General features: G+C 39.6%; 1 protein-coding gene across 3 annotated transcripts in view; it reads right to left on the reverse strand.

The window, feature by feature from the left end:
* GAS2 (growth arrest specific 2) overlaps positions 1-26,304 on the reverse strand; it is a 74,195-nt gene extending 47,891 nt beyond the window's left edge. For all 3 annotated transcript variants that reach the window (XM_059474360.1, XM_059474361.1, XM_059474362.1), the window contains exons 1-3: positions 26,280-26,304; positions 15,406-15,564; positions 7,340-7,464 (exon numbers count right to left, since the gene is read on the reverse strand). In XM_059474360.1, coding sequence (XP_059330343.1) covers positions 7,340-7,464; positions 15,406-15,547 — 267 coding nt within the window. In that variant the 5' untranslated portion in view covers positions 15,548-15,564; positions 26,280-26,304. The remainder of the gene's footprint in view (positions 1-7,339; positions 7,465-15,405; positions 15,565-26,279) is intronic.
* Between the last annotated feature and the right edge of the window lie 800 nt (positions 26,305-27,104).

Consider the following 27,104-nt stretch of genomic DNA (forward strand, 5'->3'; position numbering starts at 1 on the left):
AAACATTGTCCTTCAGTGAAACACAGTCTTTACATTGTCATATCACATCATTTTAATGGAATAGGAAATTGGATTTCAACTTTACAGATCACGTGCTGATTATTACCCTATATAATAACCACAGAGATCATCAAAAGCCAAAAATCACTCATTATCAACTTTCTAGAGTCTAAGAAAACATTTGTGAACACTTTGGAATCCCAAATATAATTACAATATGTCATAAAAAGTAATTAACATCATCAAGGCTTTATAGAAATATACAGACTACAACATTCAAATAACCGCAGGACTAAATTAATGCTTTAACCACGTTATTAGATGTCAAAGTAGAACACATTCTTCTACGTGGCATTAGCATTAGCTTCTTAAGCATATATGGAAAATAAAATTAATTTAACAATATAATTTTCAAAGCATTTTTTCTTGTCTTTTTTCTTCTAAATTCTCTGTCCAAGACACAGCTTACTCATCACACAGCAGAAGATTGGTTATTCAAAAAAGGTAGTGTTAATAGTAGTGAAAAACTAGTTTCACAGAAACAATGCAGCTTCTACTACTAGCAGTGTGCCAGAAATCCAAGGAATACGAGAGAGTATTCAATCCACAGACAATGCACTGTGATATCCAGAAGTAAATCATGTCAGGAAGCAGCAAGGCAGAAGCTTCATTCACCAGCCACAGCACATTTCATTATTTGACTACTCAGTAATTTAAATGTAGCCTAAGGATATGTGCATTTCAACACATGGAGGCAAAATCCCAGTGTCTGTCAGAGCTGGAAGGCTCTCAGGGGCTGCTCAGCCAGGGGAACACACAGAGATCACAGCCAGGAGTCTGCACTGCAGAGCACAGCTCATGGAGCATCACAACACAGAGCCCAGGAGTCCTGCACTGCAGAGCACAGCTCATGGAGCATCACAACAGAGAACCCACCTCAACAGGTGTCAGCTCCTTCCCATTCCATCTGTGTAACTCAGGGTGGGATTGGGTCACTATGTTCCAAAGACTTGGGGAGTGCAGCATCCACATTCTCTGAAAAAATCCCTTCATCCAGGAGTTTCTCCTGGGAAGCTGAGAAGCCTCAGAGAAAAGGAAAACAATTCCTATCTCATTTGCTTCTCCTGTGTTTTGCTCATGCAGAATGTGTTTGGAGATTGTTTCGTTGGATTCTGCTGTGAGTTGTGTTCACTCATCGGCCAATTGGGGCCAAGCTGTGTTGGGACTCTGGAGAGAGAGTCACGAGTTTTTATTGTTATCTTTTTAACGTTCTGTCTGTATCCCTTCTGTTCTCTTTAGTATAGCATAGTATTCTTTAATATAACATAATATAAAATAATAAATTAGCCTTCTGAAGACACGGAGTCAGATCCATCATTCCTCCCTGCCACGGGGCAACCCACAAATACAATAGGGGAGGTCAATAAATTGTCTTTTAAAACTTCTAGACATCGACATCTGTAACACATCCATGCCTACTGACAAGTTCACTTTTATCGACACTCTTCCAAAAGCTTGAAGAAGTAATTTGCAAACTCCAGGCATGTATGAACCAAAAATTAAAAGCCATTATTGCTACTCTCTGAAAATGCTAGAAGGCCAAATGCAAAAATTAATGGTGGTTTGTTTTTTTCTAATGCTATAGTAGCATTAAATAGAGTGACTAAAATTAGATAGCATTGAAGAGAGAGACTTGAATTAATTTTTTTTAAGTGTATTAAGATTTTATAAACAGAGACAATAAGAGAGAGACACTAGGGTAAGCCATGGCAAAGACCTTCCTACAGTATCCATGCAAACAGGGGTTCAGTAGTTCATTCACATTCAATAAGTGGTCTGTGGTTTTTCCTCACATCTCTGGGTTTCAGAATTAACATTTAGCTAGGGATTTTTAAAATTGGCATTTCATAATGGGCTTCTTCAATAACATTTGATTAGAACACAATGTGGCACAGTTGCTCCTTCAGAGGGCAATTACACCCTATCCTTGGTAGATGATCCTGAGCTTTTCCCATCACAACCTCAGAGCTGAATTAGCAAAGAGTTAGTTGAAGAAGACAAAAAGAATCCTAGTTTCTTAATTTCCTTCATTTTTATTACAATTAAATGAGAAAAAAAAATTGGAGGATTGCTATTTACAGAAGAATTGCATTTCTTTGTGGCACTGTCACACAGCATGACTTGTGAAGGAACATGCCAATAAGCACCAATTATTCCATGAGATGTGAAAGTATTTCCATGGTATATAAATGGTGCAATCTGTAAATCATGTGGATTTTCATGGGACGTCTTTATGTATTACCAAATTATGTTTTATCAAATACCACATTCCTAAAGAGGACATGAGTCTCTCAAAATAAAGCATAAAAACCACTAAATTTTGGCAGAAGCAACTAATTTTAGTAATAGCAATTTCAAAATCACTTTACCCCTTAATTATTCCAAAAGAACCCAAGCTAAGAAAAATGCTTAAAAAAATTCTTACTAAATGGTTGAAGTTCATCAAAACACATTACAGGTTGTAAAATTTCTTATTGAAAAAAGTTTGCATAATTTCACTGACAGTGTGGTCAAATAACATAGTACTTTGATCCATGGAATTATAGTGAATAGCCTTTCACTGTCAGTCTAAATAACCAATGTAAGAAGCTATTCAAATTCCTTGATAATGGTGGACATACAGCTGTTTTATCATTATGCCTCCTCTTCCTCTTCCACCTGGTTTTCTCCCAATGAGCAATCTCACATTTTATGACATTCTGAAGTGCAAGCAAGGTGAGGGTTTTCCAGCCCTTTTCTCTATGATTAGCTCCAAATAGTGCATTACCTCCCATGAGACAAGTGTCAAGGAAGACTGAAATATCTAGACAGTCCAAAGAAATACAGAATTTTTTTGAGATGCTTTATCTGTTTACTTTCTGAATTTTCAGATGTTTAACAAAGACGAAATTTTGATGCAGATGCTGAAAACATTCAGGAAGAACTTAGCATGAACCTCATTGCAGGTAAATCTGATGGTCCAAAGCCCTGATAGTAATTTTTGAGAAAAAAATGCATCTGTGTCTTTACAATAAAGAATCTGAATTTCTGTAAGTTTTCCAATTAAAAACCACAAGGAAACTGCTACAGCCCAGGGAATTCTAAACAGGTGTGGAACTTAAAAACTTCCATGATTTGAAAAACATGGTGGAGTGTTTATCTATACAACAAAATTTCTAAATCAGCCTTAAATCAGCCTCAGGTTAAGAGCAAAGCTTTACTTGAAGCCTTTGGGGCTGATTGACATAAAGAAACACAAATTTGAATATTTATTTAAATAAACAAACATAATTATGGGAGCTATAAATTGATCTCTATGCCTCAAAAGGAATTTGTTTTCTTCGTCTGCATTGTAGTCATTACTTATGTTCACCATTTGTATTGCTTCAGGAATTTTGGCTTATCTTGGTTCAGGAGTCACTACTGGTAATTGCATCAAATTCTGTAGTTCTTCCTTATTCATTATTCCCAGAGAACTGCTACCACTAACTTAGACCTAAGAACTGCACCATAAATTGAAGACAGTTGGTCTAAATTATGTTGTTTTCTCAAGTTATAAGGTAATTTCCATGCAAGTCTGTTACATTTCTGTTCCAGACTATTCCTAGTAGTCTAAATAAAAATCCAAATAGAAAGATCTGCTACAATGATGTCTATAGTTTGCTTTAAATACTTTACAAAACAAGTAATAGGAACATAACAATACATTTCACATAAGAGGCAAAATCCAGCAAATCTAAAACTGCTTTTTATAAATTTCTCTCAGAAAATATGCCATCCCTATCTTTGATACATGTATTGAAGTAATGGCAAAAATGTTATAAAAACATCCAGATTTAACATAAATTTTATGAAGTGTTTAAGTATTAGCATTCCATACAAAGTCAATGTTAATTAAAAATCTCTGAAAAAAGACTTGGTGTTCCCTTGTTAAATTATATTATTAGAAATCAAAATTTGGTCCTCATGACCTGATTTGCATTCTGAATCATTATGTTTTCCAAAGCTGGACTACCAAGTAGTTAAATACTTAAATCTGCCCTGCTTTTTCCCTGATAATTAGCTTGTGATGCAAATTCTTGTTATTTCTGCAATGCTCAACAGGAGCAGAGAGAGAGGTGTGCAGGAAAATCACTGAAAAGAGCAAACCAGGGAACAAACCAGTTTGTTCCCTTCAAACCAGGGAACAAACCATGCCTTCCCAAGGACGAATATCAATGAGAGGAACAATCCAGAGACACATGATGTCTTGGTGCTGCCTCAGGATTGTGTAGCTCTGCTTCCAACACAGTGCATGGCCTGAAGTGCATTTAAAACCTTTCTAAGTAGCTCAATGTATTCACCTGGAACATGCCAAGCAAACACATAATATCCTGGAATTGTTCAGAAATCTGCTTTCACAGTCTGATGGGCAACACCACTCTATTGTGCCATGCAATCCTCCTGCAAGCATAAACTTTAGTTGTAGGACTATTTGCTGAGGCACAGAAGGTTTGTGCACGGGACCTACTGCAGACAAATCCTACAATATCTGCAAGAAACACTTTTAAAATTATTCAACTTAAACACTCCTTGATGTGGTGTTTGTGAGGGTTCCCAGGATGAGGTGAGAGATGAGAATTTTGACTCCATGTTCTCAGAAGGCTGATTTATTATTTGATGATATTATATTAATGAATGCTACACTAAAACTATACTAAAGAAAGGATACATCAGAAGTCTAGAAAAGAATAATAAAAACTCATGACAGACTCAGAGTCTGACACAGCTGGACCACGATTGGTCATTAATTAAAAACAATTCACATGGAACCAGTCAAACATTCACCTGTTGGTAAACAATGCCCAAGCCACATTCCAAAGCAGCAAACACAGGAGCAGCAATCAGATAATTATTGTTTTCATTCCTCTCTGAGGCTCCTCAGCTTCCCAGGAGAAAAAATCCTGGCGAAGGGATTTTTCAGAAAATATCATGGTGACACCTTGACAGCATTTTCCAATTTGTATGTAAACAAGGTCTCCCTTTTTTTTGTTTGGCTTCCACCAGCTTCATTCATGTCCCATAGTTTTTGTATAGAAACTGACCATTTACCACACCATTCCTGATTTTGCCAGCTCCATCACATGCCCCTTTTTCCACACTCAAGCATCCTAACCTATGCAATCACTCATAAAAAACAACTCCATTATTTCGTTCATGAATAAAAAGTTATGCTTTTTTTGCCTGCCTCTGACTCTTAAGGAAAGAAGACGACTTCTTCATCACAATCCTTTTAATCTCCTTTTCAGTCTCTTACAGCTCTATCCCCAAAGTCACATTACCACTAATTTCCTATGTATTTTGAAACTGTCCCCAGTATCCACAAGTGCTTCCACATGACAAAAAAAGGAACTGTTGATGTCAACATGACAATCTTCCTTCCAGATCTGGAAAACACACTATTTTGGGAACTTTTTTGACGTCTGTTTTCCCAATTTACTTCACACTCAAAATAGCTGATGCTGGCCTAGGGGATTCCTGAAATCTGAAGGAAAGTCAGTGCTCACTAATAAGAAAGGGAACGATACAGTTTAGTTAACAAACCAACTGCAAAACTGACATGGAATTGAAACTTATTGCACAAGCTATTAAACCAGAAGCAACAGGATTTAACCTCTGCTATTTTGTAGAGTACTGCAATATGAATTTAGGGAATTATGGCAAAAAGCTGATGAATCAGTGCATGTAATATTAGCTTTTAATGCCTTCTTAAATCTGTTGCTATTGTTGCTAAACTGGCCAGACAGTCCCAAAGAGCTTCACAATGAATTCATGATCAGCAGTAAGTATCAATCAGAGCAAGATATATCATCTTCCTTTAAGACAAAGTCAGATTTCTCACCGTGAATACTCGTCCTATTGCCCAAGAGTGCTATACAGGGAATTGAAATCTGAAAGGATGAATAACTCCCTAATAGTATACAATGATACAAATCTATTATTCTGCCATTTCTTTGAATTGTTACTAAGTATGAGATAACATACATTGAGAAAATAGCAGTGAGGTAGATTTTTTTCCTTTTAAATGCATTGTCAGTTGTACCAGCCTGATAAATAAAGACCAACAAATCTAAATAATCACCACATATGGGACTGCAAATGTCTAATTGCCTTCTAATGTAAGTTACAACACAAAAACCAGTACCTCTTCCTTCTGCCTAGCTAGTCCCTAGGCTCAATCAAAAAGACTGCCTTGTGTGTTTTCTCATTTGAAAACTACCATGACACTTAGGTGAAGGCAAGCCAGACCATATTATGAAGAGGAACTTCAAAGCCACCCAATACTTCTGCTAAAGAAGACCTGATTATATTTTAAACTAGGAAATATGACAGGCAATTTCTTCTACATCAACAATTATGAACTTGGAACCAAGCAAAACAACTTACACAGGTGCAACTGACACAAGACTGTCAGTTCTCAGACTAGCTGATAAAATTTATGCCATGTAATTTCTGCTATAGACAAGTTATGAAACATCAAGAGCAGAAAATGCATTATGTGATTTCTGTTCTTGGCCTCTTTTCTACCTGTTCTTTATTTGCCTGTTTTAGCTTTCAAGGAAGATGTACCTGAATGCAACCAAAAATATAAGAACAGTTTCATATTGAATGTGTTAATGTGTCAACCATTTAATTCTACTTCTCCAAGAAATGAACTTGCTGCACTCTTGAATGTTTCCCAGTAAGACTGTCCCTTGAGAATAGTTTAAATTAAAGCAAGGTTGTGTTCAAACAAGTCCTTAAGCAGATCCTTCCAAAACTCCTAAGTATCTTCTAAGTTTCACATTTTCCATATAATTCCTTCAACTCTTTACTGAAACCCTTCCTGGTACACCAATAGGATCTTTAAACTCAAGGCACCAAAACTAACTATGGAGTTTTATTATTGGTCTCCCTAGAGCTGTTCTTAGAGGAGAATACACCTCCCACAGCTACTTAATACTCCCCCTGAAAATAAATACAAGGATCATATTTTCACTGTTGCCTACCACATCCCACTGCCAGATCTGTTTTACTCTTATTCTCCACATATTACAAGTATTTTTGAGTAACTGCTTTGCATAGATACTTAAATACCAAATAAACATTATTTCCATCAATTTCATATTGCAATTTTTCTACACAGAGCAATTTCCTCCCCACCCATTTGGAGAATCTCCACATATAAAACCTCTTAACTGTTAAAAAAACCCCTCAGGACCAAAACGGTGGGATACATCAGATACTGATATTACATGCTAGAGTGCAGACCAACACTTACTTTGGCAGGCTTGTTTGCATCAAAGCTGTTTTCTTTAAATTTCTCCTGCAGGGTCTCAGCTAGCCGGCAAAGCAAGGCACCATTATCCAATTTCTCCATAAAGGTTTCTGCTGTTATTTCTCTACCTGAACATCAAACAGAAAGTTAACATGGCAGAAAGCACGCAGTGGTATAGACTGCATCTGTGTAAAAAGATAAATTAAAAACAAACAAACAAACAAAAAAAAAAAAAAAAAAAACAAAGTGATAAAAGCTTTAACTGAAAAACTTGCATTACTTTGAATATTTTATGAATAACCTCAATACTACTTTACTGGTAGATATACAGCAAATTATTAAAAAAACCCCATGATTTCTTTGGGAAGGCATATGATATTTGAAAAATAGTTCTAGCATATCCAACCCTGTTTACTTCACTTTACTTATGAAGATGCAGTGCTTTGACCATAATGTTTTAAAAGAGAGAGTACAGCAGGAAAATGGTTTACACCAGTGTGCATGGGCAGTTATAGCACGGATGGCTAAGAGTTGATTTGTAACAGAAGTAGAAAACCATGTCAAAAAGGAAAGGGTGGCATATTTTTAGTAGACTTAAATCTTGATCCTGCAAGAAGCAGAGAAGGCTGTGACTGCAATGCTCCTATGAATGCTCTTTTCCAGAAGTGAAATTAGGGACATAACAAAATAACAGAGAGTAAAATTTTATGTTATACATCTACTTGCCACACAGATCAAAATTTTCACTAAAAGAACACACCTAAAATACCCTGCTTTAAAACTATATCAATTCTCATATCAGGCTATATGGCATTACAGCTGCCAGGAACTGTCCCCTCTTCTACAGCAGGCCAGACAAGCTTAAATAAAAATGAAATCACATCCCCCTGGAAGAGGGGATCACATGTGCCATGAGGAGATTGCATGCTGACCCCAGATGAGAAGGGAATTATTTACCATCCCAGACTCACTTCCAGGATCTCAACATAATCTTCACTAAAAATATTCCTATTTCCTATTGAAGGTTTTTCATTTTCACATTTCTACCAAAATATTTCCCTTTACTTTGTACACTATGTTGGTGAGCTGCTGTATTTTTCAGCCCTTTTAACTTCCACTCTTATCAAGGGAACATCAAGGAATAATTCTTGTTCTTCCAATTACGACAGCATTTTTTCCATCCAGTATGTAAATATGCCATTTAGGAAATAACACTACTAACTCATTTTTCATAGGCTGTTACACAGCATGCATTAGCAACAACAGTCTAATGTGTCAAAAAAGAAAAAATAAGAATATTTAAAAACTGAAGTGAGACTGGTTTCTCATCCCATCCACACCCACTCCTGCTTCCATGAGATGTCTGGAAAGTGAAAATATTAATCTGTTTAGAACATGTTCACTGCAATTTCTTGTCAAGCAAAATAGGAAAAGTGAATCTTTCCCATATCTTTTTCACTAAGAAGAGAGGGGAAAAAAATAACATTCAAAAGTAACAAAAATGTGAAGTATACGCATTAGTACTGAACTTCTTGCTTATACATTGTAACCTGATACTCCATGTCACAATACTGAACAGAGCAGCATTATAAAGCAGTAAGATTTAAAAAATGCTGATTAAAAAGATTTAAAAAGATTTTAGGAAAGCTGACTTCTCTACGCCTTTGTCTGAAAACTTTGAGATACTTTAGCAACTTTTGGGCAAAACCCAAAATGTGATTCCTTTCAGTTTGGTAGGTTAAGATAAAAACAATAAAGATTGTTGCAGCAAACCATCTTCAGATACAGCACACTTCTGTTATTCATTGAAGCTAAACTTGTTTTTTTCTATCACATTTTACTTCAGAAATACCTTTTTAACATGAAGACTTTCTCTGTTATATTCCCACTTGATTCTGTTTGCCATGTCGCCCACTTTATAGCTCCTGTATGCATAAATGACTTCTCCAGGCAAAGGAGCAGCAGCAGCACTGCAGACAGGCAGAGTTAGCTTATGCCTAACTGATAATATTTTTGCCATATCTCCAGATTAAATGAAGCCAGGAATGAAACTATAATAGCCCAGACATAAAAAAAACTCAACAGCTCAGCATCTGAAAATATTTTGCCACCATTCCAGCCTACATATTTTTCCATTTGCCCCATTAGCATTTTTATAAAATGATCTAAAGCCACTAGAAAGCTAAATTTTAAAAATAACTATGCTTCAGGAACTGCTTGAGTATTACTTTTTATAATACACTCCTCTTCTAAAAAATTTATTTCAAGTATCTTTAACAGTCTAAGAATTTTTATTTTGTTTTGCAACACAATTTTCTTACAAACACAAAAAACCCCTCCCACATTCTATATATCTCTTCTGTCCTATGATATATAGATGCATCATTTCATAATAATAGAATGTTATAAAACCCTTAAAACTTATTTAACGATATTTTCTTTTTACAGAGATATAAAAAAATTTGCTTATCTTCTTCTGCTATTGAACAATATATTTATATTATTTTAAGTGCTGAATTGCATTAGCAGTTTGGTCACTGCATATTGTACACTAAACTGGATTGAGTTCTATTTGCCTTTATGAAATCTGAAAGAATGAGTTTTGCATTGAACATCTGTCTCCAATGAAAAGTATATTAGGTGTCAGCTTTCAGTTTCAGTATTTTATGGCTTCATAAGGTGGCATTTCTTTGCTGAAACAGACATGCTGACATATTTAACAGTAGAAATGTATTGATTCAAGTAAGAGTAATGTTCATAACCTGAGGAAAAAAACTGCTCCATGTATTTGTATGGAAAAAACATCAAACTCCATTAAAAATGCACAACTCCCCCTATAATTACCAGAAAGCAGTTGCGATGTTTTTATAGAATGGTAATAACATTAAATATAATAAAAAAACAACACTGCAAGTATGAGAAGAAAATCCAGGAATATGAAGGCTTTCAGATAACTCTCAAGGGCTGCCTACCCTCTCTTTTACCACAACCACCAGAAAAAGTCCCCTCAAAAAAGTCAAACAGCTGCACCTGAACACCCACCACCTGCAAACTGTGAGCAATTGTCTGTAAGGTCACCCAGTGCTGGGGGACCTCATAAAACCAGACTGGAGGTCCATGAAAATATAATGGGAGAGTTCATGCCTTGGGTGTGTGCCCAAGAGGTTGAAGATAAAGTTTTCATTACAAGTCTCAGACATGCAGAGTCTTCAGAAGAAGAGATGGACCTAAAGATCCAGGTATCCAAATCTACCCAATTCCTCTATCACACTTGGGGTAATCACTACAGGGCAAGACTGACTCCAGCCTCACAACTTGCTGATGGACTATTTCATTTGTATATTTTGTGTAGTAACACAAAAACAGTAGTTTACAAAGATAAATATTTCACTCAAGGGAATCTCTGAAACATCTACAATACTGAGGCCCCACTGAAACAATTGCTCCTGACCCTCTCAATTCAAATGGCATATAAATTCAGGAACACAAAATGTAATAAAAATAAAGAAAACCAAGGCCAGTGACTATGCAGATACAAAACTGGTTCTTTTCTGACAGGACTGCTCTCTTCCCCACAATAGTTGACAGTAGGAGAAATAATTTTGAAAGCATTGAGACATTATTACTTACCTTAAACGGGACATACAAAAAATTCCAAAGGCGTGCGGATAATAAAGAAAATTATAAAGCAACTCAACTAAGTAAGAAAATACATCAGTGCCAGTAGAATCACTGGAGGTATCAGTACTGTGAATGTCCTCATACTCAGACAATTAAAACTTGTATTTCCCACTGGATGGATCTGAACAAACTCATGTTGAAAATACACATTCTGTCACAGAATGCTCTTAGGCAACAAGGTGAGCAAGAACACTAAGCTGACACAGATTTAATTCAGAATCAAAGGAAGACAGTTTTTTTGCAGAAGACTCACCATTCTCCAGCTTCAAACTGTACACCTCCTTCAGCTTCATAAATACTTAGCCTTGTCTTCAACTTGCTGCCTCTCCTAACATCCTCACCTCTGTTCCTCTCCTCCAAGCCTCCTTCACTTTTGCACCCAAGAAACTGTAACATGCATCAAACAATGTTCAATGTTTACATGTCCAGTTTCTCAGCATCTTGCATTCCCTGGCCCCTCAGCTATGAGCTTCTGAAGCCCTCTTCTGTTAAGAGGGCTCAGGACTGAAACCTTGGAACCCAACATATGCCTGAGGTGCAGTCAGTCCCACATGCTAAATGAAGCTGGATGGAACAAAAAGACATTATAACCCTCTGCAACCTGTAAATAAACTCTGGGAATGGGGAAAAAGATTAGAGGTTCACAAAACTGCCCAAGAGGAAACAGGAAAACCATCTCTGTGTACCTGTCCTAAGCTACAGGGTGGTGAGGAGGCCCTCTCCTCCTCTTGTCAGCCATTCTGCTTCTGCAGACACACAAAAGAAAATAAGACAATACTAGAGAGTAAAGCAGGCAAGCAAATCTTTCAAATTGCCATTTTGCCTCTACTAGAAGAGTTCAGTGGCCCAAGTGTGCCAATTCCCATATGCAGCTTGCTCAGGGTGGAACAGAACTTTTCAGTGTCCACGAGAACATTCTACTAAAGTAACTACATGTACAATCTACCAAATTTGGAGTTTGTCAGAAGTGAAAGCATTCCCAAATGCTTCATCACCTCTGTACCTAATAGAAACAAGGCTCAGAGATCATTATGATTTGTACATCAGCTAGACTAACACATCTTGTTAGCTTTGTCACTGCCACTCTTGACTGAGACACCAAAGCTCAACAGAGAGAAGCAAGGACAGGAGACAACATCCATGGCTGCAATCTTCCTTTCCAGCAGACAAACCACAACACTGACATGTCCCACTTTGAAAATGCTCTGAGGTACAATATCATATGAGTTAATCCTATCTGACACATGGATTTCATCTGCAATGTCCTTTATCCATCCCCCAGAGTACAGACAGCTAAAATCTATTCAGCAATGGAGCTGTAAAGATGAACTGTCCTCTCAGAAGCTCTGAGTTTCTCTGACATGGTTCCAAAAAATAATTAGCAAAGTGCACACAAAAGTACTGGTGATTGCTAAACAAAAACCCCCACAACAATGTCCATGCTAAATTAAAAATGCAAAGTCTCAGGATTAAAAGTTCTTCCAATGTTATTTTCCAGCTGCACCATGTTTCTCACTCTTCTAGTTTATCAATTGGGTAAGGTAAAATTCTAACTATTCCTGCTTTCTGTCTGATATCAAAACTCTTCATTCATATTATACAGTGCAATATCCCAATCATGTTTTCCAGCTTGATTTTGAACCACATCAGGCTATGCTGCTGCAAAACCAACACCATGCCAACTTCCAGTAACACTGCATAGAACATAACTGTCTCTCCATAAAAATCTCCTAAAAAACCATCCCTTGATCAAACTATCTCAAAGAGTTTGAGCCCTGTATTTGCCTAAAATACTATTTTTTAATCTATATTTATTTGAAAAGATTATGTGTCCTTGTTGAGTCCTAGTACAGATGAATGACAAAATATAAATAAAACAAAACAGCAAAAATTAAATTATATGCATATTAATTTCCTTTATGAATTGAGGAATCTTATTGCATGAAAACTGCAATAAAACCACTTACAATGAAGCCACAGAAGATACAGGCAGAGCAAGCTAGGATGTGGATACACACAGTATTATCTGCTCCATGTTACTTGCACATCCATGCATGCAAAGATCTACTGACCATTAATTCAAAATACATTATTTCTTCCACATAGATAGGAAAAATCCCAAAACAAACAAAAAAAGCCTTCCATATTCTTCTATCCTTTTGGATGCTGAACAATGCATGCTGTACATTCATTCCTATTTTACTGTACAGCAGGATCCTCACACATACCTTCTCTATTTAAAGTTTATCCAAATTATGCAGTAATTAAACAAAATTTGAATTCTGAGTTAATATACTCTTATGAATAATAATTATTTTAATTCACACCTCATTTATTTTGAATGTGAATTTTAATTTGATTGAATTATTAATTTGAATAACAATGTCTACATAGGAATTCAAAGCACTCTAACAAAACACTATAATTTCAATTCATCAGCACAAACTCTGAGAAAAGGAGAGCTTGGGGCAAGAAGGTGTGGGGGGATGCATTAAGCAAATGAACTGTATACACTGCTTAATTAAAAGAAGGTTGTGCCCATTTAGTCCTGCAGTGCAGAACTTGGTGTCCATATGAAAAATCAGATATTTAATTACAGTTGGCATTTCAGAACCTCCTGCTGGTTGCTACTTTCTTGCTCAAAGAGTGACCTCATTCCTAAATTTATCACTGGGAGAACTCTGTTACAAACTGCAAGCAATCTTCTGTTTGTTTTTGAGTGGATCACTAAAACTTCATTGTTCAAAACATTAAACAATATATTGAATCCTTAATGGAATGTGCTGCTTCCAATTCAAAAATAGTCACTTGGATTACTGTCTTGTGATAATTGGAATGAAAAGTTCTGAATTTTGTTCTGGTTTTGCATAGACAATTTTATATTCAAAACACATTAATTTAAATGGAAGTACCATACAAATAAATAATTTAAAACACCTACCACTTTTGAAGTTGTAGATTCATAACTCAACTCAAAAGTAAGTATTGTCTACCTGCAAAATATTGTGTTCTGTTGACATTGTGCTTATGACATCTGTCATAACATAACTGATATTTCCTTTTCTTTCTCTTAAAAAAGAGGAAATGGAGCAATACAGAATGAGCTGATGAAAGACACTGGATATACTCTGTTACTGTATGATATCACTGAGATGGTTTAACTACAGCATTTGCCATGACAAGACACTGCCCATGTCTCAACAGAACAGATTTTCAGAATTATTTTTAAATTAAATAAATCCTCCAAAACCATGCACACCAAATTTTCTTCCAAAATCCCATCAACTAAAGTTTCATGTAAACATAGCTTCTGGAATATTTTTCCTCTTTATTTAATGAGAGGAATTACTGGCATGAGTCCTTTAGGATGAGGTATTCTCTAAGTCATCTATTTCTTTGGTAGTATCATATGTATTTACAGAGATCACATGAAAAATATTTTTCCCTGAGTGTTCTCAGCAAACAACATACTATTTCCTAGCTCATAATTTCTAAATTCCACCTTCTTGAATAATTTGCACATCTCAAAGTAAATTTCTAAATTCCACCTTCTTGAATAATTTGCACATCTCAAAGTAAATTTCTGAATTCCACCTTCTTGAATAAATTGCACATCTCAAAGTAAATTTCTAAATTCCAACTTCTTGAATAATTTGCGCATCTCAAAGTAAATTTCTAAATTCCAACTTCTTGAATAATTTGCACATCTCAAAGTAAATTTCTAAATTCCACCTTCTTGAATAATTTGCACATCTCTTTCCTTCCTGCCAGGGACAATCTCATTTGCTCTTTTTTATATGTACCTGATTTTTTCCCCTCAATTTTGGTTTGCATCCTCTTCTGACAACAGCAAGCTTTGTCTGCACACCAGTAAATCTCCAGGTCCCAGCTATGCTAGGTCAAACCCCTCTATGCACAGGCTACCACAAGTCTCAGCATGCCTTGCCTTGGGCAGAAATTATAATTATTTGACCACTTGGTCAGAGAAGAGCTATTAAATGGTTCCTCCTGCTCAAGACAGTCACTACACCATACTCTTCAGGAGGCCTATCAGTAAAAATGGAAGACATAGGTGAAGGCAGCAATTAGTATAATTCATCTTAGTGGTACAGGTACAGAAAATGCATGCAAAAAAAAAAATTACAAGGAAATTTGAAAGAAAATTAAACACAGAATGTATAATATTCAGTTATGCTACTCACAGAAACACAGTGGAGGCAAATGACTCATCAGCTTTTCTGACCTTGCTAATATTTGTGTTACATGATGCCAGCTACGTAATAGTAACTTTATTTTTGATACACAAGGAAATCTGAATCCCCAGCTAACAGGGCAAGGAGCTCTCACACTGCCCAGTATGTGCATTATTCCATCTTGTTGCACCTTACCCAGTAGGTTTGTGAGCCAGAGGGCCAAATCCTCCTTCATGGGCAGCAGGTTGGCCTCGTGTCTGCTGGCAAGCCACTGGCTGTACTGGTGCATGTCGGAGAGGCCAGGCCCTCGTGCCTTCGGGCTCAGGGCAGTGCACATGGCTTATCCGCTCGTCCCTGCTCACAAAAATATGTAAAAAGGAAAGAAAAAAGAAAAAAAGTTCTTCATTACACCAATTAAAGTCTCACGTGCGCCGTTTTTAGAATTGTAGACGATAATCCCAACCAGAATATAATCCCCATCTCTGGAATGGGGATCAAGGCCAGGCTGGACAGGTCCTTGAGCACCCTGGGCCAGTGGAAGGTGTCCCTGCCATGGTAGGGAAGGGAAGGGGCTGCAATGAGATGTCTTTAAGGTCCCTTCCAACCTGAACCATTCTGAGATTCAATCACGACAACAGTAATCATGTGCCTAAGAAATCAGGTATCAGACAAACAGAGGTGGATCTTACACATGGTCATACACACCAGTGACCAAAACTTTGTTTTGTTAATGGAATTTTTTTTTGTTAAGTGATTAAATCATACAGATAAATGTTAACCTCATTTGTACTCACCAAGCTACATGTTGCCAACACAACAAAATGATCTGCAAGGAATTATTAAAATCAAATGGAAATAAACATTTTGCTAACAACAAAGCTAACAACCACTATGATGCCTGACCCAACACCCAATACCAATTCAGGATAACTGGAGAGCTTCAGAGATGTTTGGATCATGGCCAGGAAAAACATGGCAACAACCAAATTGCACTCCTACAGCAAACTTATTAACAAGTACTAAATGCTGTAAGCAAATGGAAACAGCCTATCCTACAGCTTCAAAATTATTCAAGGAAAAACTACACTGAATATATTGACTCAAAAGCATTATTTCTTCAGGAAGCAGCAGAACAGCTAATCTTGGTCACTCACACTTGTCAAATTCTCCTCTGCTTCAGCGATGACTCACTGAAACTTTCCAGGTAAGACAACGAATCTCTAACACATGAGGTATTAAGCACTGTCAGTCACAGGAGCCACTGCTGTTAGAACCACTGGACCTATCTCTGCCTCAAGGGCTAGTTCTCCACCTGGGGCAGAAGTGTGCAAGGTTATTTTTCCCTCTCTGAAAGAATCTTGTAGCAGTTGTAGCAGTGAGCTGAAATACTTCCTTGCCTGGTAGGCTGTAGCCTACACCAACCAGCAGACACAAGCATGTCACTGACATGTTTTATGAAAATCCTTTTGCTAGGATTTTTCTCCTGAGAAGCTGAAAAGCCTCAGAAATAAAATGTAAACAATGATTATTTGATGGCTGTGGAATGTGGTCTGGATATGGTTTACCAACAGGTGCATGTGAATTGGTTTTAATTAATGGCCAATGACAGCCAGCTGTGTCGGACTCTCAATCTTTAACAAGATTTTATTATCCATTCCTTTCTAGCCTTCTGATGTCTCCTTTCTCTTTCCTTAGTATAGATTAATATATCATTTCCTTTTAATATAATATATATCACAAAATAATAAATCAGCCTTCTGAAACATGGAGTCAAGATTCTCATCTCTTCCCTCGTCCTGGGGACCTCAAACACCACCACACCAGGTCTTGTACAGGCGGCACCAGACAGACATTAAGTGACTGTGAGACCCACAAGGAAGAGTCCTTTGCCTGTTCTCCACACCAATTGTAGTAAGACATGTCAAGTGCCTTCAATTTATGAACCTGCAAACACTTTCTCTCTGTCCTTTACATGCCTTTCATACCAGGTAAGAGATATTTGTGACCTTAAAAACAATAGCAGAAAAAAAAGAAGAATTTGTTATACTATCCATTGTGGCCTAAATAACAAATACACTGAAACAAAATTCAATGTCAAAAAAGACAATATTTATTAAATGCAAAAGAAAAAAAAATTGCCTTTCCATAAAATTGTGCTGTAACTGAGTTTTCCTAATGTATGTAATGGTATTTGGGATACCTTAGTACTTGTATTAAAATACTTCAGCATTTTCAACCTACTCTGTGTAACAAAACTCCATGTTGGCAAAAAGGTCTGCATAAGCTCTTTTTGACAGTACCTCACCCCAAGTCCTGAAGTTTAGCTTGCCCTTGAGATAGGCACAGCTTTCACTACAAATATACTTCTTATTGAAATTAGACAACTTTTTTCACTGGGGGAGAAGCAAAAACATACATTAAAAAGATTTATTCTCTTCTATAAACACATATTTCTGAATTATGAGTAGATTTTACATTTTTCTAACAAAAAAAAATTCTTATGTATCAAAGTTTCTTTGAAGGCAGAGCATTTTAAAGCAGACTAAAGTACTTAACTCATGCACAGCTCTGTTATGAAACTGACTTTGTAAAAATGTCAGCTTGGATTTATAGCTTCCTGGTTAATTAAATTCAAATCATACCTGTTCATTTAGGGCAGGCTGAAAGGAAGGGGAGGGAAAAGACTTGGACTGTTAGCTCTGCAGAAAATCAGTCTGGACTGTCACACTCAAAATGGATGGATTCACACTAGAAGCTACCAACAGCTAAGGAATTTCAATTACAGTATATTTAAAGTTTTTCTATGTTAGTCAGAACCACATAAATTACTCTTTCAAATCATTTTGGATAGAAACAGAGGGAAGACAGATAACTGACACCAGTTGTCATCAAAGATTATAGGGGAAATATCAATGATCTATCACATACTTGCTTTCCAGAAAGAACCTTCAAATAATTTTGACTATTTTCTGGGGTCTATAACCTCCAATGATACAGTGAGAGCCACAAGTGAAGTAAATTTTTTCTCTTGAATTACCATTGCAATGACAGTGGTAAAATGCAAAAACTGCAAAAAAAAAAAATAAAAAAAATAAAAAAAAAAAAAAAAAAGAGAGAGAATTCTTATTCCTGAGTGTATGTATCTAAATATTTGGGAAAATCCTGCAATTTGTTTCTCTTTACATACAAATTGGAAAAATACAACAGAAAAAGCAGAACTGTTTCACTAAAGGAACCACTTATACCCTGCACCACTTCATTGGGAATAATTTCACATTTCATACATGCTTTGTGGAGGGAGTTAGACTGGATGACACTTGGAGGTGCCTTCCAACCCAAATGTATTGTTATTTTATATTTCAGGGATGCTCAGAGCAATATTAATCAGGAAACTCCATGCAGGGTCTGCTCTAATAGAAGGGTAAAAATTGGCAAACACACACTGAGCTGGGTTGTGAAGAAGAAAACAACAGGCAATCCCCTTTTCTTTCACCCCACTTCATCACTTCCAGGACCATGGATATGAAGTGCTCTACATGGGAACCTTGGGCTAATTATGGCTTAATTAATCCCCAACATTATGAGATGGCTGACAGTCATCCAGACACAACACTGGCTGCTGACACTGGTGGGGCTGAAGACTTCCATGGTCTCAAAGACACATCTCTTTAAGACAAGATAAAACAGAAGGAAGGCTTCTCAAACAGCTACATGGAAGCAGCCTGGGTTTCCACAAGTGTCTGTGGAAGAAGCACTGCAGTATATTTACATTTCAGGCTTGTTTTGGTGGAAGTGCAGAGTAGAGAATTGGGGGGATAGGGATGTTATTTCAGTTCCTCTAAAATACAGCATTGTCTTTAAGTATATTTCATATTGACCTAACTCAGCAATCAGGCTGTGTAAAGTCCCAGGAAACTTTTGAGACACATTCAGGGAAGAAAAGTGTGAGAACAAAGATGTTGGAGGATGCAAGGGTGCTTCAGTCTCATAGTAACCCTGGTAAGTAAGAAGAAAAAAGAAAGACAGGAAGGGTATTCTGAGTTTAAGGTGGTTTTCATAAGACCCATCCTCGGAATGAGAAACTGGAAAGATAACAAAAGTCAGACAGACAGGCGACAAAATAAAGGTGAAAATGAGACAGAAATATAGAGATGCATTGATCATTTTCACTCTAGAAGGTGAAATTGATTAATGCATCTCTATACTGGGACTAGGTCTGCTTGAAATAAAGCCCTGAATGAAGATAATGTATGCACTAATTTGTGAAGTAGGCATGCAAGGTGAGGACTGAGGAATGACAAAGTTAATACTGATGAAGAGCCTGAAAAATCACAGATAAATCACATACAAGCCAACCTTACCTCTGTGTAAATTTTCTTTGATTTCATTTCCAAAATAAACCCAAAATTTTTCACTTCTCCACTACTTTTCTGAAAAACTGCCCTACACTTCAGTAAAATCCACAAAATTCCTACCTTGGACTTTTAAAATTAATTATTAAAAAATTAAGACTCAGCTTCCAAGGAGCAGAGTATCTCCTGTCACAAACTCTACAAGTTATACTGGAGACCAGTTATCAACCTGCAAGCATCAGAAACTTTCCAGCTCTGAATTATCCTTCATGCAAACACTGATTGCTACTGAACCTGTTAAATTCAACTTAAGCCTTCACAATACTTCAGTACTGAAGTACCCAAGTTTCAATAAATGGTTCAGCTACTTCATCAATTGTATTTATTAGATACTTATCAGAACTTCATCAGACAGTAGCTGGGATCCACGAAGAAGCCAAAATGTGAGAGTTCTGTGAAGGTGACAGCAATGGATACCGAGCTCCTTCAAGATCTGCATGAAGATTCTCCCTGTGGTGAAGGCCAGGCCCCTTTTTCATCACTCAGATACCTTCAAATCTCTTCATATATTTCATTTTTAGTGAACTGAAGAAAAGTTTGTTGACAATTTCTCAGTGAGGTCAGAGGGATGGACCAACTTGCATCAGAGGTGGACAGCAGCTTTTAAGGATACATCACCACAGCTGAGGCAAGTCTCTGGCCCAAATAAATATTTCATCCTTTTCCTTTTGGCAGACAAAGTATGAACCAAGGAGCCAAAAAATATTGGGTTTCCTAATCTCACTATTTTCTAACAGCAACATCAAGTCACCACATATACAGCTGTTTAAAACCAGCCAACACAAACATGACAAATATTTTACAGAATGTTACACTTCTCTGTAAACTGCTGAGGCTGACGTGATATGCAGAAGCATTTCAAAACTTACCTCTAAATGCTTTAAAGCAACTGCTTCCCCTACTATTCAGAATGTAGATGAGGAACAGTCTTTGACTACTTTTCATCCTGTTTTGTTACAGTTCATATTTATGTAGCACAACCCTTTTTTCAGCCTCTCTCAGTGAGAGGATGATGTCTCAAATTCTTAGCCTCATTGTCTAGATGAAGAATTCAGTGTGGGATGGTTTACAGTACACCCAGAAATGTGTATCAGATTCAACACACTAAAAGGTCCTGTTTCTCTCTGCTTGCTCCTACTGAACAGTGAAGTTTCTATTTTGCTCTACAGTAGTGCATTTAGTTATCTGTTTATTGCAGTTCATTGCTTGTATTTTGCCAGCAGAGTAACTTTACACTATCTCATGATTGTTATCAGTGATCATCAGGTGAAAGCAATGAGAATCAAACAAATGATCTTCTGTGCTTCTACTGGCTTTTGTTGGGGTTAGCAGGTAGGAAAAAAGGAATCAAGAATGATACACTGTACTCAAAACACACAGGAGGCAAAGACTGTTTAATCCAGAAAGTAAAACTGGATGCACAATGAAGCACTCAGCTGCAGACCCCCAGATTCAATTCCCTTTCCTATTCCAACCACCCTCCTTACCTGTAAAATTGTGATTATTTTCTTGAACCAAGTATAAAAAGGGAGGAAAAACTGTATACATATAAAAGCTTGCATGTATGCATAGATATACATACATAGAAAATACATGTGCTGCAGACTGCTAGATTATCATGTGAACCAATAAGTTTTTTCTCCAATTTACCCATCCAGTCCCAGCATATATGCATAACAGCTTACACTGAGTAGCTGCTGCTATGCAGGGCTCTCTGCACCACATGAGTTTCACTGTCACTTCAACCTGGTTCCCAATTAAATGTGCATTAATTCTCAAACAAAAAGGGGCCTGAACCATTTCCTGCAGCTTGCTCCCACATACAATCCTTCCAGGTCAGGAATGAAGAAGTCTTGCTGAGTCACTTGATCTTCATGACTTAAGAATTAGCATAGAAGTGAAGTATCCGGTGAAACAAGCATTTTTCTTTGTTTTCACTTAGAAAACAATAAAAACAAGTTAAAAGTGTCTATGGAGGGGGGAAATGTTTCACAAAGCAAATGTCTGCACTTGCAGCAGTGACCAATCAAATCACCTCTGATGCAAAGGTGCCACATGACATGCCCTTAGCAGAAGAGCTGACATAGCAGCTGAAGGGACACTGTGACAGACATCAGGGTTGGCCCCAAACTGGGCACTGCTGCCCAGCAGGCAGGGTCAGTGACTGGCTCTGTGCAGCTGGCAGCCAAACCAGAGCCACCCAGGACACCTGCACATATGCCAGCTCAGTGCTCTGCAAAGCTGAGCTGCTGGAACAGAAGGTGTCGTAACTCTGCCTCAGACCCTGGGTCCAAAGACTCTTTTCCATAAATCTGATCAGGATTTGAGCTCGTGCAATGAAATCTGTTATAACGTGAGTGAAGAAGCACATTAGCCACCAGAAGGAACTAAACATCACACACACAACCGTGCAACTGCTTCACTGTGAGTGACAGAGGAAACAGACACAACTCAGACAAGGTCAGCAAGGCTTTCTCTGAAGGAGCTGGAACCTGAGCACTGGCCTGTACACTGGCTTTGACAGAGGGGTATCAGCCATAAATACAGACAATCTCCTGCTGTCTCAGGGAGAAGGTAATGCTACTGGAAAGCAGCCAGCCTGGAAGGAGAGAGGAGACACAGGATCAAAAGCCAGAACAGAGCTCACGAGTGTATCTGGCAAGGGTCTCTGCTGGATCTCCCTGCTAGCTCTGATCACCTCAAGCAGATGGAAAAGAACAGAACTTTTGAATTTTTACTGCAGCTTAAATGGACTGCATGCATCATTCCCTAACTGCAACAGCAAGCTGAGTGCAAAAAAGGGCTGAGATTCAGTGTTCATAAACAGAGTGAGCTGCAGAACAAAATGCATAATTGTGCAAGCAGAAATGAAGCTGCCCACAATTTGGGACCCATATTGCAATCACCACCTTCACATCATCAAGTGCCAGTTTTATAGACATGGCAGAAACAAGGATAAATACATTCACATTTTAAAACTTACTTCAGTTTTCCTGTCTCAGAGTTGATATATTTTTCAGATTTGGAGAGTATAACATCAGTTCACAGACTAAAGGTTGCTCTTGTTTTTCCACATATATACACATATGTGTATATACACACATACATGCAGAAAGAGGGGGAAAAAAAAGATATATGAATGCTTTCCTTTGAGAGCCACAAAAATAACTAAAAACTTTTCATTCTTTAATGTCAGGAAACTGTTCCCCATGGTGAGATCTGCTACACAGTGGAATGACTTTCCCAAATGAAACTGTGAAAGCTCCTTTTCTTCAAACGCTAAAAATGGACTAAAAGAAACAGTAAGAAAAAACCCAAGACTTGCCACTCACTGTTAGATGTTACCTAGTCAGTTTTTACCACCTTCTATTTCCAGTTTGCTACAGAAGAGTAATCACTCTCCTTTTGCCCTTTTACATACATAAACACAAACACAATAATTTTTAAAGGCATTCTGCTACTACCTTGCATATTTCCTCTTCAAGAGCTATTTGCAGAGCTTTCCCTTCTATAAGAAACAACATTCTTATCTGCATTATCACACAGGTATCTTACATGTAATCTTTACTTTTCCCACTACTATAAACAAGCAGATAAAACACAAGCTGACAAATGCAGCAGCATATCCTTATGAGGAAATTTAATTTTTCTAGATATTTTATTATCCTTATAAAAGATACCACAACCAATTTAGCCCGAGGTTTCCGAGTTTTCCCAGATTAACTTGGAACACACTGTACATTAGGAGCAGGGGGAGGGGCACTGAAGGGGAACCACCATCTGAAACTCATTAATCAATTAGAATTTTTCATGGCTTGCATCAAAATGTGATCTACACTGATAGAGTAAGTTTGAATCACAAGAAGCCTTTGTCCTTTACATTATGAATACCCACTACAAGTGTGTGCAGCACTTTGGGGGGAGGATGGAGAGCCTGGCACAAGAGCTTACCAATACTTTATACCTGTAAGGCCCTTGGTCTGAGGCCAGAGCAAAACAAAGTTAACTGCACTGTAAAATCTGCTCTAATCATTGAAGCCTAGACATTCTCAGGACTATGCCCACTAGAAACAATTTCATTGCCTTGATAATGTCTCCCTTACCAAAAGGAAAGCACAAAGTCTTTCTCACACAGACAAACTGAATGCTCCTGAAGCAAAACTTTAGGAACATTCAATGTCTACTCGCTCATAAAATTATAACTTCTGGAAACTGAGCCTGGTTCCTAACACTGTCCAAAACCTCTGAAGTTGATTCCTCTTTGCATGGTCCTCACTATATGTTCTTCTGATTGTCTAAGCAAAATAGTCATTAAAAATTAGTACAAAAGTTTCAACCTCCACCAGTTAGAAAACAAAATACATATTTAAACTGACATATCACATCTCTCAAGGAGCAAAAGTGTCTCTTGTGGTAAGGACACTAAGCAGTACTACAAGCTGACTTCAATCATCAGCTTTGCTTTTAATTATGATGTTCTATTTCTAAATCCTGTCCTGAAATTAGTGTTAAGTTTAGCTGAGAGGTGTAAAGTGGAGTTGAAGAGGTACTGTGCATAGTGAGTGTGCCAATTTAAATAAGACTGTAGGTAAAATAAATAAAGCGACCAAATAAGCCAGCAGGATAAAGTAAGTGGCAGCTAGAACTCGAGGATAGTATTGACTCTTCAGCACTTCACCACCTTCATATAAATTTGACCATGGTTCCAACAAGGGCAGTATAATCCTGACAGATGGCTCATGGCACCATACAGAATGAATTCAGGAATGTCCTACTTAGAAACTTCATATTAAATCACAATCCACGTCACGAAACCCTCATCAAACTGTTACACTTGGCACAGCATCCACTTTGCAACGAAACAAAAAATACATCATGCACGTGGAAAACCAATAATAATTCATTCATTTTTCACTGCAGAGTAATGTCAGAAGTATGCTGAAAGTGCACTGGGGAGCCTGCAATGCATCCGTCCGGCTGTCCCAAGAGCTGCAGTCCCCCAGGAGTGCGCAGAGCCAGCAGGCTCAGATGACGCTGAGCCAGGATGCGCACAGCAATCCTGGATAACAGCAACCTTCATTCCCTACACCCAGAACCTTAATGAAGAAATAGAGCGTGCAGATAACACCACTGCACCAGGATGTGCACAGCAATCCCAGATAACAGCAACCTTCATTCCCTACACCCAGAACCTTAATGAAGAAACAGAGCGTGCAGAGCCAGCAGGCTCAGATGTCACCATTGCACTGGGATGCACACAGCAATCCTGGATAACAGCAACCTTCATTCCTCACACCTACAACGTTAGTGAAGAAACAGAGCCTTCTTAAAAGCGAAACTCTGTCCCCGGAGATTTGAATCTAGAGCCTGAAGAGGACACGCAGAGCCCTGGGCTAGCTAAGAGCGGTTTCTGGCACAAGAAGGGTCCGGTTCTCGCTCTCGGGGGGCGGCGGAGGGGCCGGGGGCGCCCGGGGAGCTCGGCCGCCTCCGCCCGCCGCTGCCGCAGCCCCGCACGAACCCGCCCTCCGGCTCTCGCACCAGCAGCACCCCAGGGCTGCCTCGAGAAGCCATAAAGATAAACCAGAGGTTGGGGCCAGGGGTGAGCGCACAGTGAGTAAGAGCCACCCCCCGTCCCTCCTTGCCCGCCCCGCTCTCACCCGCCGCGGAGTCCGATGCGTTTGTCCTGCTCGGGGCCCCTCCGCAGCCGGGCTGAGCTAATGGCTTTGCCATGAGCGCTGGAAGCGCTGCTCCCAGGTCTGCCCCTCGGGGGCAGGACCAAGCAAACCCGCCGCAGCCCCGGCCCCCCGGGGGATGCCCGGGGCAGCCCGCCAGCAGCCCGCATCCTCACGGCGGCCAGCCCCGGGAGAGCCTCGCGTGGATCTCCGCCACACACCCACGCACGCTCTCATTCCGCCTCCGCCATGCTTCCAAACTCCCACGGCAAGGAGCGGGAGGGAAAAACCCTCACCAAAGCCCCGCGACCCCCACCAGCAGCCAGCGGTGCCCGCCGAGCCGAGCCCAGCTCGGCTGCTGCCCCACGTACCCCCGCGGCCTCCCCGGGACGGGGAACAAAGAAACAAAAGCACCTACTCCCCACCGCAGAGCCGCCGGGCAAAGATCACCTTCCCGCTTCGCTCCGGCCCCTTTCTCTTTAAACCCGAGAGCAGCCGGCGAGACACACGAAACGCCCTCAATTTAAAGGAGCCCGCGCGGAGAGCCCCGCCGCAAGGCTGACAGCGAGCCCGCCGCAGGGCAGGGCACGGCACACAGGCAGGGCTCCCACCGCGGCCGGGGCGGGCAGGGAGGCAGGCAGAGATCCCACCTTGGCAGGGAGGCAGGGCAGGCAGAGATCCCACCTTGGCAGGCAGGCAGGGAGGGAGGGAGGGGAGAGCCGGCAGGCAGGGCTCCCGCTTAGGCTGGGGCGGGCAGGAAGGCAGGGCTCCCACCTCGGCTGGGAGGAAGCAGGCAGGGTTTCCCCCTTGGCCCGGCAGGCAGACAGGGCTCCCACCTTGACAGGGGAGGAACGGGCAGGGCTCCTGCCTCGGCTGGGGGAGAACAGGCAGGGCTCCCACCTTGGCCCAGGCAGGCAGGGCTCCTGCCTCGGCTGGGGGAGAACAGGCAGGGCTCCCACCTTGGCCCGGCAGGCAGGGCTCCTACCTCGGCTAAGGGGAAGCAGGCCGGGCTCCCTGCCCTGGCCTGGGCAGGCGGGCAGAGCTCCACCTTGGCCCGGGGGAACAGCCAGGGCTCCCCCCTCGGCTGAAGGGAAGCAGCAGGGCTCCCCTCGGCCCGGGGGAGCAGGCCTGGCTCCCCCTTAGCTCGGGTGGGCAGCCAGGGCTCCCCCCCGGCCCGGGCAGGGCTCCGGGGCCGCACTCGCCGCCCCGCTCGCCCCCGCAGCCGCCGCCGTGGCCCGAGCGCAGCGGAGCGCGCTGGGAGCAGCCGCGCTGCCTCTCCCCATCCGCTCAGCTCGGTGCTCTCTTCGGGAAACCCGGCTTTGGGTTTGTTTGTTTGGGTTGGGGTTTTGTCTGTTTTGTTGTTGCTATTTTAGTTGGTTGGGTTTTTTTGTTTGTTTGTTTGTTTTGTTTTTTTTGTTTTTTTTTTTTTTTTTTTACATTTCCCCTTCCCCCCCTCATTTATCCCCCCTCTTTTTATTTTTTTTTTCCCCCTGTCTGACACCGATTTCCTACCCTTGAGCAGCCCGCATTGACTGAACGGAAGTTTAATACTTCGTTTTTTCAGAGGGACGGCAAACGCAGTTCACACTGATTTACCCTTGAAATGCTGAGGTATTGTATTACAGCCCTTGGCAGCGAGTTGATTCTTGCTTCCATTTATCTTTTATTATTGCTCCCTTTCCAAGACTCGTAGTTGTGGAAATGGAAAGAAAAGAAGAAAAGAAAATGTCACATCCAAGATAAAAACTCTGTTTTTTCTTTAGTTTGACTGTTATGTCTGGAATTTTTTAACACTTACAGACACATCTTT

The sequence above is a fragment of the Ammospiza nelsoni genome, chromosome 6, assembly GCF_027579445.1.
Source record: "Ammospiza nelsoni isolate bAmmNel1 chromosome 6, bAmmNel1.pri, whole genome shotgun sequence".
Taxonomy (NCBI): Eukaryota; Metazoa; Chordata; class Aves; order Passeriformes; family Passerellidae; genus Ammospiza; species Ammospiza nelsoni.